The 12629-nt window shown below is 36.5% G+C and overlaps 1 protein-coding gene across 10 annotated transcripts in view; it reads right to left on the reverse strand.

Annotated features, from left to right (window-relative positions):
• NAALADL2 (N-acetylated alpha-linked acidic dipeptidase like 2) overlaps nt 1–12629 on the reverse strand; it is a 1341335-nt gene that overhangs the window by 554450 nt on the left and 774256 nt on the right. For all 10 annotated transcript variants that reach the window (XM_078432146.1, XM_078432147.1, XM_078432148.1 and 7 more), the window contains one exon: nt 4422–4695. In XM_078432146.1, the coding sequence (XP_078288272.1) occupies nt 4422–4695 (274 nt within the window). The remainder of the gene's footprint in view (nt 1–4421; nt 4696–12629) is intronic.

Below are 12629 nucleotides of genomic sequence, written 5' to 3' on the forward strand. Positions count from 1 at the left end.
CATGATCTCGTGGTTTGTGAGTTCGAGCCCCATGTTGGGCTCTGTGCTGACAGCTCAGAGCCTGGAGCCGACTTCCAATTCTGTGTCTTCCTCTCTCTGGCCCTACCCCCCTCCTGCGCGTGTGCGTGTATGCTCTCTCTCTCTCTCTCAAAAAAAATTCAGCATTAAAAAACATTTTAAATCAATTAGATTAGCATATTGAAATAATACATAAACCTAAGGATCAACTTTTCTGCAGATCTTTCTAGTTCTGAAAAAAACTGAATTTGCAGCACCCACTGAAGTGAGGTAAATTTTATATGTAAGGTACATATTTTTTAATGTTTATTTATTTTTGAGAGACCAAGAGCGAGAGTGAGCGTGAGAGTGACAGCGAGCATGAGCCCGGGAGGGGCAGAGAAAGAGGGGGAGAGAGGATCCAAAGCAGGCTCGGAGCTGACAGCAGAGAGCCTGATGTGGGGCTCCGCCTAAGGAACCGTGAGTTCCAGCCCTGAGCCGAAGTTACATGCTTAAGAGACTGAGCCACCAGGTGCCCCTGATACAGAGTTTAGATATCATTTGTTAAACTATGGCTTGATATTTTACAAAATGAGAATAAGCAATGCTCTTCAGACCCAAGTTAACATGACTTGTCATTATGAATTTAAAGTAAAATATTTACTCCTAGATTCTTTGAGCTGTTAGTTTTAAATTAAAAATGTGATCGGATATTATATTTTATTATTTATTCATAATTAACAAGGCATTTTCCTGTTAATATTTGTCATATTAAACAGAAGACTAGAAGATTACAGTCAGACAATATCATAAAAGTTTCAAATCATGATATATAGTTCTGATATTTTAATTTCTCCCATTTAAATGTATTTATTTTATACCATGTAATAACAATAGCTAACAGAGTGCTTGCTTTCTTTCTTTCTTTCTTTCTTTCTTTCTTTCTTTCTTTCTTTTTTTTTTTTTTACAGAGTGCTTTCTAAGTGCACTCTGTGTGCTCTACATGGTTTATATAATTTCTTCCCCACCACAGCCAATGGAGGTACTATACCATTCCCCTTATATGGATGAGAACACTGAGGCTTAGAGAGCTAAAGTGACCAACCCACAGTTGTACAGCCAGTAAGGAAGAATGCTACTCTGGGCTCTCTGAGGAATGGGGTAGTGATAAATGTGTTGATGACAATCTATCTTATGCACACAGTTAATGAGTTGTTGCAAATAAGTTTCTCCATAAAATTGCATTATTTGTTTTTACTTCCAGACACAAAATAATACTTAACAGGAAGAAAATTCCCAAATCCATAAACTGTATTAAAATGAAAACAAATCCTCTGTTCAAAAATATAAACACAGTAGACTCCAATCTCACCAACCTATATTAAATATTAATTGTTTCCTTTGCTTTTCTGCAGCTATGTGGGTTTCACAAAGGACAAAAGAAATAATTGCACAGGGATTACATAAAGCCATACATTCTATTTATAAAACTGACTAGACATTGTCAGCATTCACTACCAATGTCTTTGGTAGTATGATGACATTATAGTTGATATTTTTCTTTTAATAAAAATATGAATCACTGTTTACTCCCTGAAGCTAACCTCACTCATGCTAAATTATTTATGTATCCATTTTAATATGTATTTTGCATCTGACAGGACAACTCTCCTTAGGACCCTTTTACTGACCCACCTGTCATTATGATGGGGTAAACAATGTCACCTTTCTAGTGCACAATGAATTACAAAGAAGTTGCAAAGTACACCATCCATCATGCTGGCACTAAGTAGGTTTTTGAAGTAGATCTCAGATATCACAAATGCTGTTTAGACTGTTACCAGAAAGCAAAAATTGGAAGCTTAGACAAAACGGTCATATGATGAATGGACATGACAGCTCTTCAAAGAAAAGGGGCACTCCTCTTCTACAAATAACCTTGTCAACAGCAAAAGTAGTGGGGAGCTTTGTTGGCACTCAGACTAGAATAATTTAACAAGTGGTTAATGGCTCAGCCTGATAGAAATTCATGCAAACCCAGTGTACTCAAAATCAAAAAGTGGGTCAGCAGCAGCAACCTCTCAAGCTTGATTTTAATTAGGGAATGGTCTGAAGAGATACAGAAAATCACCCACATCCTATTAATTAGAATATGTGAGTTTCAATAATACACTTGTCTAAAACATATATATAAAATATATGCAAATATTCTATATGCATATAAAAGTCACCTAGAAACTGCTTTGCATTTGAAAATCATAATGTTAATATAGTTTGAGTTTTAAAAAAATCAACATCAATAAATTTATTGATATAAATATTTAAATTATTATGTAGTTAGTATAATGGATTTGAATTATTAATATAATTCTAAAAATAGTTATCATTAGTGTCTTCCTTCATCTAATTTGCATGGTTAATTTCTTCAAATACAAGGTGTTTGTTTTATCCATAAATGCATTTCAGTTCCTCTAACATTGCTCCCTTTGATTTAGGCCTTATTTCAAATGTAGAATATATTTCTACATGATAGCTAAGTTTATTTTTCCCTTTTAATAGCTTCTTTAAATCTTTCTCCATACTTCTTTTTTTAAAATGGTATTTTTTATAGCATTTTATAAATGGTAGATAATCCCAAAGTGACGTATGTCTTCATGGACATTTAAGCAGTTCCACAATTCTATAGTAGACCTTGGTTTCTTTAATATGGAACAAGGAAAATTTAAACATTTATAACTGATAAGATAAATGTGTGGAACTCTCAGAGATGTGGCTACGTGGGAACATAAAAAACTAACCCAGTGGGCCCGGCAGATTATTAGAGGCCCATGCTGAGGAAACAGGGACACAAATTATACTTTCATGCTTTTCCATATCACCTAAGTTATGGAATAATAAATAAATTGAAAAGCAAATTGATGAGGGTGATTCCAAGGACCCACACTAGCTTATGGGGTTTTGTTGTTCTGTGTTTTGGACCTTTTTTTTTTTTTAAGGCTAGGAGATGAATCAACTGAAATAAAGAGGGAGGTGGAAATGTGAGGGGCTAATGAAGGTTTGAGAGTCTGGGAGAAAGTATGTAGGGTAACTTAAGCATCTTGACTTGAGACCAGAACTTCTGAACCAACAAAAGAGTGCTGGCAGGTCTCCCTTTCTTTTCATTGACACACAGGGAAGTTTCCATCGTTGCCTACCAGAAATAGTATATATTAATCAAATACAATGACATGAGTCATACACTAGAAATACTGCAGAAATTAATATTATATTAACTTTTAATGAATGATAAGGCTTTCCAAGGTAGTGGTTATATATGTGGTACTTCTGCTAAAAGTCAGAGAATGACATAACAGACCGCAGACAATGTGGAACCACCAGTAAATGGACACTCTCCACCCTCCCCAAAAATGAAAAGAAAAAAAAAAAACCAACAATAAGAATGTATCTATACAGTTACTTCAAATGATTTAAATATTTAATATATTAATCAGAGTTAACAAGGTAGATTCTTAAAAATCTGTGCCAGAATCATAGTATCGTTTCATTTGTTCTAAATGAGGCAATCTAAAGGTTTATAAAAGAAACAAAATGTGCTTATCAAGCGCATGGTATTTTTACATGGAGACAGAAAATTTGCCTATATAAAGGAGACATAACCAAATATATATTGCATCTAAGTGATATATTGTCCTTACTGTGGGCTAGGCTCTGTCCTCCAAGATTTACATATATTAGCTAATTTAATTTTCACAACAACCTTATAAACGTGCAACTATTATTATCTCCATTACAGAGATGAGGGAACTCAGCCCTAGATGGTTAAGTCACCATAAGTACCGTGGGAAATGAGATCTGAAACTAGTCCATGAGGCTCTACAAGCCAAGCACTTCACTGCCATGCCAAAGAACTGGCTAAGCCAGAAAAAGTAAAGCAATAATCCACATCTGGCTCCTTATCTCCTGTGCTCTCCATCAAGAAAGCAGAAGTGCTGTATCTCAAATCTTGGATCTGTGAATAATCATATCGATTTTCCACCTCATTTCTTGTGTGTGTACACGATCTCAAACACAACTGCTTTCATTTCTATTCTTTCTGTCCATAGCAATCCATTAACATGTGCCTCTTTAAAAACCAAAGAATAAAATGAACTTGTCCTATACCAGCTAAACAAAATTTGAATGACTCAGTCACACATTCAACACTTTTGAATTAAATTCTTCTAACATGTTTTCACTTTCGAAATATGACAAGAAGAAGGTCAAGCGATCCAAATCTTCCTTCCCCTTCCCTGGCACCTCTACACTGAGAACATTTAATGGTTACTTTTTTATGTTACATCTTGCCAGTGAGTTCAATTTAGATGAAAGCTGTTGTTTTCTAATTCCGTTTCACTATAAATGACAGAGACAAATGGTCATATTACCTCGAGAGTTCCTTTGGCAGAATAGGCTGCATATGAGTAAAGCAGATCTTGGCTGCTGTGTTTTCTGGCTTCTTCGCTGCAAGGCTGGCCATTAGGATGAAAGCATTGGCCACTGCTGCTCAGAGACACAGAGCTGGCAGAAGGGCCTGGCAGATTAAGCAACACAGAGTAATTTACAAACTGTACATCTTCTAGGCCCAGGGAAGTCCAGTGACTCTTAATCTTCTTTGAAATTTCTGTGTCATCTTCACTTTTATACAGTTGTACCAAATTTCTGAAAGAAATTTAAAAATCACACTCTAAATAAACGAAAAAAATTATCTCTTGAGTTATGACCATTTAATATATGAACAATTATTAACAGATGTAGGATATGAAAGATGAACTAGACAGGACACTATACAAGAAACTCACAGGCTGGGAAAGGTGGTGAGCTCGCAGAGTAATTACACTAAATCAAAGCAGAATGAATTAAGTTCTTAAATTAAGAACAAATAAAGCACTATGGGAATCCAAGGAAAAGGGTGATTAATGCCAACCAGTTCTTTTATTAGTTCTGATCTTTCTGTGGACATCAACATATAATCCATTTACAACTCAGTTCCAAGACTAGGGGTCATGCTGGTGAAAACAGTTTTGTATTGCAATTAATATGATTCCATATAGAGTTATGTGATTAATATATAGTTATTGCTATTTAAAATGATCTGGAGAGTGTTGGAGTTATTACTGAGGATGCCTGGTTAGCTAAAATGTAACAGGGAGATTTCTGGTGGGCTGAAGTTCCACTTGGGAGGGGCCTGGGTCTCTTGGAATGCAGGAGGCCTGTGTAAACCACCCAGACTGGGGAATCCTCCTGGGCCTGCCCTCCCAGGCCTTTCTGCAGTCCCAGGGGAACTCCATTATCTATACATTGTATACAAAGTTTAGCAAAACAATAGGACACATAGACCTTTGCTGCATATCTCTGATTTGATTATTCTCTTGTGATTGTCATGTACCCTTTGTTTTTGCATGCCTGAAATGTATGCCCTCTGTACACAACAAGTCAACTGAGATTTGTGACTGGTCTGACACTGCAATAAATGAGAATAAGCTTGAGGCAAACGGGGTTCTTCCTCTGTGAGCATTGACTCCCATTCCTTTTCTCTTTCTTAGCAAAGGGTAATCTTTCATGGGTTGGCACAGGGTTTGTTGGTCATTCCAAGCAAGAGAGAACACTTCTGATACAAATTACGTGCCAAATTACCTAATACTGTGAGCGCAATGATATGCAATAAAATTGGTGTATCATGCTAAAACCAACCACAGATTATCAAATCAATATGAAATTAATTTTTGCGTGTGCTTGCTGTAGTCTATATATTTATTCCTTATCTATTCTGTAATCCAATGACACTATTTTTCCTTATGACATCCTAAAAGCCAGACAAAATCTGTAAAAATAGACACACACATGCACGCGCAAACACACGTACACACACGTATGAGCAGAACCTAGAACAAAATCAGAAATGGGAAATTTAAAAATATTAATACAATAAAGTTTTGTTTAGGGCTAGGATACAAAGGGACCAGTTTATTTTTTGACAAAAATATATCTTCTTATAAGAATTTTATTGCTATCCAAAACATTACTTAAATGGATACTACTTAAGTGGATACTGTTTTATTTTTTCCCATCACATTATTTTTCTCACACATATTTGATTTTTTAGGACTCTATTTATTCAAAAATCCCCAAATGAAAGACATCTGAAAAAGGAATAAAAAATACACACATCAGGAAAAAAATACATATAATATAGAAAAGCATTACTAGAGACAAAGAAGTAGGTGTGCTGACATAGCTAAAAGGCAGTCTATACATGAAGATGAAATAATAAATAATTTCCCAATTGCTTTCTAAGGTTATTTCTATTTTTTCTTAATATGCAGTTTGACCAATTATAAATGCCATGTAAATTTTATGAAAGAGTCGATTGAAAGAATTTCACTTTTTCTTCTGAAAAAGACTGGTGGGCCTTCTGTTGTGTGTGTGTGTGTGTGTGTGTGTGTGTGTGGCAGGGGAGGTTTTTGTATGGTTGGCAAATTAGATTGTATATATTTAAAGTGTACAATATGATTTGATATACATGTATGTTATGAAATTATCACAAATTACCACATCCATCACCTCAATATTTACCTTATGTCTGTATGTGTTGTATGTTGAAGTTTTTAAAATTTCTTTTATGTTTATTTATTTATTTATTTATTTATTTATTTTTTTTTTAACGTTTTATTTATTTTTGAGACAGAGAGAGACAGAGCATGAACGGGGGAGGGGCAGAGAGAGAGGGAGACACAGAATCGGAAGCAGGCTCCAGGCTCCAAGCCATCAGCCCAGAGCCCGACGCGGGGCTCGAACTCACGGACCGCGAGATCATGACCTGAGCTGAAGTCGGCCACTCAACCGACTGAGCCACCCAGGCGCCCCTATGTTTATTTATTTTTGAGAGAGAAAGAAAGAAGGAGTGGCAGAGAGAGAGGGAGACAGGATCTGAAGCAGGCTCTGTGCTGATAGCAGAGAGCCCGACGTGGGTCTCAAACTGAGGAACCATGAGATCATGACCTGAGTTGAAGTCAGACACTCAACCCAACCAACTGAGCCACCCAGGCACTTCTGTGTGTTGAAATATTTAGGACGTCCTCTCTTAGCAAATTTGAAGTACATAATGCAGTATTAACAATACTCACCATGCTGTACAGTAGGTCCTCAGAAACTATGCATCTTATAACTGAAAGCTTGTATCCCCTTGACCAACACGTCTTCCTTTCCGCCACCCCCAGTGCCCTGGCAGCTATGATTATACTCTTACTATGAGTTTGTTTGTTGGCTTTTTAGGTTACATACATAAAAGATATGACTCAGTATCTGCTTTTCTCAGTCTCTGTCTTATTGCACTTACCCTCTGTGAGATATCTCTGTTGTCACAAAGCCATGATCTCATTTTTTATGGTTGAATAATATTCTACTGCACATTGATCCCACATTTTCTTTATACATTCATCCAAACATGAGCACTTAGGTTATTTTTGTACTTTGGCTATTGTAAATAATGCTGCAATGAACATGAGTGCAAATATCTCTTCGAGATACTGATATAATTTCCTTTGGATATATACCCAGAAGTGGATTGCTGGATCATATGGTTTTCTAGTTTTAATTTTTTGAGGAAACTCCATACTGTTTTCCATAATGTCTGTACCAGTTTACATTCTCACCAATAGTGTACAAAGGTTATATTTTCTTCACATCCTCATCAGTATGTTTTTTTATTTTGTTTTGTTTTGTTTATAACAGACATTCTAATAGATGTATGGTGGTATCTCATTGAGGTTTTGTTTTGTATCCCCTGATGATTAATGATGTTGAGCACCTTCATGTATCTGTTGGTCATTTGTATATATTTTTTGGAAAAATGTCTATTCAGATCCTTTGTCCATTTTTAAATTGGACTGTTTGTGATTTTTTGCTACTGAATTGTATAAATTCCTCAGTCATTCACTTTATTTTTATTTTTTTAATGTTTATTTATTTTTGAGAGAGAGAGAGAGAGAGAGAGAGTGCAAGCAGGGGAGGGGCAGAGAGAGAGGGAAACACAGAATCTGAAGCAAGCTCCAGGCTCTGAGCTGTCAGCACAAGGCCGGACACAGGACTCAAACTCATGAGCTGCAAGATCATGATCTGAGCGGAAGTCGGATGCCTAACCGACTGAGCCACCCAGGCACCCACTGTCATTTACTTCTTTTTTTTTTTTTTTTATTTATTTTTGGGACAGAGAGAGACAGAGCATGAACGGGGGAGGGGCAGAGAGAGAGGGAGACACAGAATCGGAAACAGGCTCCAGGCTCCGAGCCATCAGCCCAGAGCCTGACGCGGGGCTCGAACTCACGGACCGCGAGATCGTGACCTGGCTGAAGTCGGACGCTTAACCGACTGCGCCACCCAGGCGCCCCTCATTTACTTCTTATCATGCATAGGAAAGGCTGCTGGGGAAGATGGCTCCACCAAGAGTCAGACTGATGTTCAGCCAAGACTGCACTAAGTCCTGTACCCCAAGGTAAGGCAAAAATTAATTACTGGTCAGGATCTGTGATAAAGGTTTTTTACCAGGGGTGGGGATAAATAAAATATGGACCCCTTATCAAATATATGTTGTGTAAATATTTTCTCTCATTCCACAGACTTTTCTCATTTTGTTGTTTCCTTTGCTGTGCAGAAGCTTTTTAGTTTGATGTAGTCTCACTTGTTTAGTTTTGCTTTGTTGCCTATGCTTTTGTTGTCATATCAAAAAAAAGTTGCTAGGACCGACGTCAAGAAATATTCCCTTTGTTTGTTTTCTTCTGGGAGTATTGCAGTTTCAATTTTATATTTAAGATTTCAATCTGTTTCAAATTAATTTTTGTGAATGGTGAGATATAGGGGTTCAATTTAATTCTTTTGCATCTGAATTCCAGTTTTTCAACACTGTTTATTGAAGAAACTATTCTTTCCCCATTTTCTATCCTGGCTTCTTTGTCAAAAATTAATTGACATATATGTATGGATTTATTTCTGGGGACTCTATCCTGTTGCATTGGTCTATTTTTGGTCATTGGATCTGTTTCATTTGTCATTTTTTTCAAAGTTTATGTATTTATTTTTGAGAGAGTGCACGTGCACCCACGAGTGGGATAGGGGTGGAGAGAGGGAGAAAGAGGATCCCAGGCAGGCTCAGCACTGTCACTGTGGAGCTGGATATGGGGCTGGAACTCACAAACAGTGAGATCATGACCTGAGCCCAAATCAAGAGTCAGATGCTTTAACAGATGGAGCCAACCAGGTGCCCATTGGTCATTGTTGATAAACAGATCACTTTTTATGATCAGCCTTTAGGCCATACTGTAATATTTTGATTATTATAGATTTAAATCAAGAAATGTGATGTGTCCGGATTTGTTCTTCTTTCTCAAGATAGCTTTGGCTACTCAGGGGCTTTTATGGTTCCATGTAAGTTTTAGGGTTGTTCTTTTTCTGTGGAAAATGCCATTGGAATTTTGATAGGGATTGCAATGAATCTGTAGATTACTTTGGGTAGTATGTTCATTTTAACAATACTAATTCTTCTAATCGAAGAACATGAGATACCCTTCCATTTTATTTGTGTCTTTTTTACATTTTTTTCACCAATGTCTTATAGTTTTCAGTATATATGTCTTTTACTTCCTTGGTTAAGTTTATTCCTAAGTATTTTATTATTTTTAGTGCTATTATAAATAATATTTTTTCTTAATTTCCGTGTCATATAGTTTGTCACTAGTGTGTAGAAATGCAACTGATTTTTTATATTGATTTTGTATCCTGCAACTTTAACTGAATTCATTAGTTCTAATGTTTTTTGTGGAAGCTGTAAGGTTTTCTGTATATACAATCATGTCATGTGTAAACAGAATTTTACTTCTTTATTTCCAATATAAACAAGTAATGTATATATGTATGCCTAATTGTTCTGACTAGGACTTCCAGTAATGTATTAAAGAAAAGTGGAGAGATTGAGAATCTTTGTCTTTTTCCTAATTTTAAAGTAAAGACTTTTACATATTCATTGTTAAGTATGATGTTAGCTATGAACTTGCCTTTATTATGTTATGTATTCCTTACATACATAATATAATGAAAATTTTTATAATGATAGGATGTTGAATTTTGTCCTATGTTTTTTTTTCTGCATCTGTTGAGATGATTATGATTTTTATCCTCGGGCACCTGTTGGGATGAGCACTGGGTGTTGTATGGAAACCAATTTGACAATAAATTTCATATTTAAAAAAAGATTTTTATCCTTCATTCTGTTTAGATGGTGTACCAATTTTATTGATTTGTATATTTTCAGCCATCCTTGAATTTCAAGAGTAAATCCCACTTGATCATGGTGTATGATCCTTTAAATATATTGTTGAATTCTGTTTGCTAGTATTTTGTGTGGGGATTTTTACATCTAGGTTCATCAGGGTATTGGCCTATAATTTTCTTTTCTTATAGTATTCTTATCTAGCTTTGGTATCTTTTGGCCTGAGATAATGAGTTTCAACTTTTTGGAAGAGTTTAAGAAGGTCTAGCATTAATTGCTCTTTAAATGTTTGAAAGAATTCACCAGTAAAGCCATCTGATCCTGGGGTTTTCTTGGTTTGGAGGTTTTGATTATTGATCCAATCTTCTTCCTAGTTATGCATCAGTTCAGATTTTCTATTTTTTCATGATTCAGTCTTGGTTGGTTGTATAGTTCTAGGAATTTACCCATCTCTTTTAGGTTGTGCAATTTGGTGACATATGATAACTCATAGTAATCTCTCATTTCTTTGTATTTCTGTGGTTTCAGTAAATGTCTCTACCTTTATTTCTACCTTTATTTCTAATTTTGAGTTCTCTCTTTTGTCTTATTTAGTCTAGCTAGAGGTTTGTCAATTTTATATTTAAAAAGAAAAAGCTCTTAGTTTCATTGATCTTTTTATTGTTTTCCTAGTCTCCATTTCACTTATTTCTGCTCTGATCTTTATTTCCTTCCTTCTGCTAAGCTTGGGATTAGTTGGTTCTTCTTTTCCTAGTTCTTTAGAGTATAAAGTAAGGTTATTCATTTAAATGTCTGTATATAATTGTTATATCCTCTTGATGAATTGAAACCCATCATATAGTGACCTTCTTTGTCTAGTTAGACACAGTTTTTGACATGTCTATTTGTCTAATATAAGATTGCACAGGTCCTCAGTGGCAGATGCCATGGGTGTACACAGTAGTAGTGAGAGCTATTAGGGTCAGGGCAAAGGCTTCTGGGGACTTCCTCTTTCTTTTTCTCCCATGGGGGATATCGTGACCAAGGGTATCTCTCTCAGTGCCTGGTCAGCTTGCAGCACCCTTGCAGTGGTCGTGATACTGGTATCTGATGCATAGACACTCACAAAGCAATCACAAAGCCAGGGTCTAGAGTGTAGACACTTATAGAGTGGTAGTGGCTCCCCAGGCCCAGAGCTTTGGCAAGCCCACAGTAGTAGTGACTCCAGTGCCTGAGCTACAGGAATATACAAAGTGACAGCTATATGCAGGTCTAAATTGTGGGAGCATGTAGAGCAGCTATGGCTCTAGGGTCGAGGGATGCACATGGTTGGGTGGTGGTGGCAGCCGTGGTCCTGTGCAATAGTAGCTCCTTCAGGTAGAGGAGGGGCACAGTAGCATATCCCTTCCTTAGGAATCTGCAGCAGTGATAGCTTTTGGTTAACTCAGTGGTGAATGCTGCTGGTGTCCTCTGAGGGTCAGGCCGCTGAAGTCCATACCAACAAACATCACGGGGTTTCTATTATGAAAGCTCTGGAGAGTCTGTGCCTGAGGTCCTCACTGGCAAAGACTGCTTGAGTCCTCCATGGAGTTAGCCACTGGGAACCACAGAGGAAAGGCCTCTACTCTTCTTCTTGGTTCCTAACCACTTCTGGATGTCTCAGCTAAGCCAATCTCAATCCTTTCCATGTAGTTATTCTCCATTTTGCCCCACTGTGTTCCTGTATGTTCTTAATTGGACTCTTGAGCCTTCCCAAAGCTATTTTAATTCTTGGATACCTAATTGTTATTTGTGGGGAGATGACGGTTGGTAAAACCTACTCCCTCATCCAGCTCTCTATCTCTCTATCCTGTTCTTTTGTTGCTTTATCTGACTTCTGTATCCCCATCCTTTTTCTTTACTGCTACTGTAGTTTTCTCTGCACTACTTGGAATAGGGAAGGTAAACTAATTGAGTTGAAAGTTAACTCAGTTTGAGGATTCAGTTATTTATAAAGATGCATCAATAATGTTCTTTTGTAATATATATATAGAAATGCAGAACACATATTTTATTTATGCACATTTGGCTGTATATTAGTCAACATTAACAGAAAAACAAAAGTGAAATTTCAATAGTCTTTTTTGTTGTTGTCCTTCTGCTCAGTTAATTGATGAGCATGAATCTATCCATGAGTATGTAAAATGTTTAATCTGCCATTTGTTTCGTTGGTCTCAATTCCAAAGCGCTTTACAGTATAAGCAACTCAAAAAACGTTAAATTTTTCAAGATGTATATATTATATAAGATGGCCTTGAAAAGCAAATCAAATACTTCTTTAGGGACACAACTGAAGAATTAGTAATTTGTCCCA

The sequence above is a fragment of the Panthera onca genome, chromosome C2 (genome assembly GCF_046562875.1).
Source record: "Panthera onca isolate mPanOnc1 chromosome C2, mPanOnc1 haplotype 2, whole genome shotgun sequence".
NCBI lineage: Eukaryota > Metazoa > Chordata > Mammalia > Carnivora > Felidae > Panthera > Panthera onca.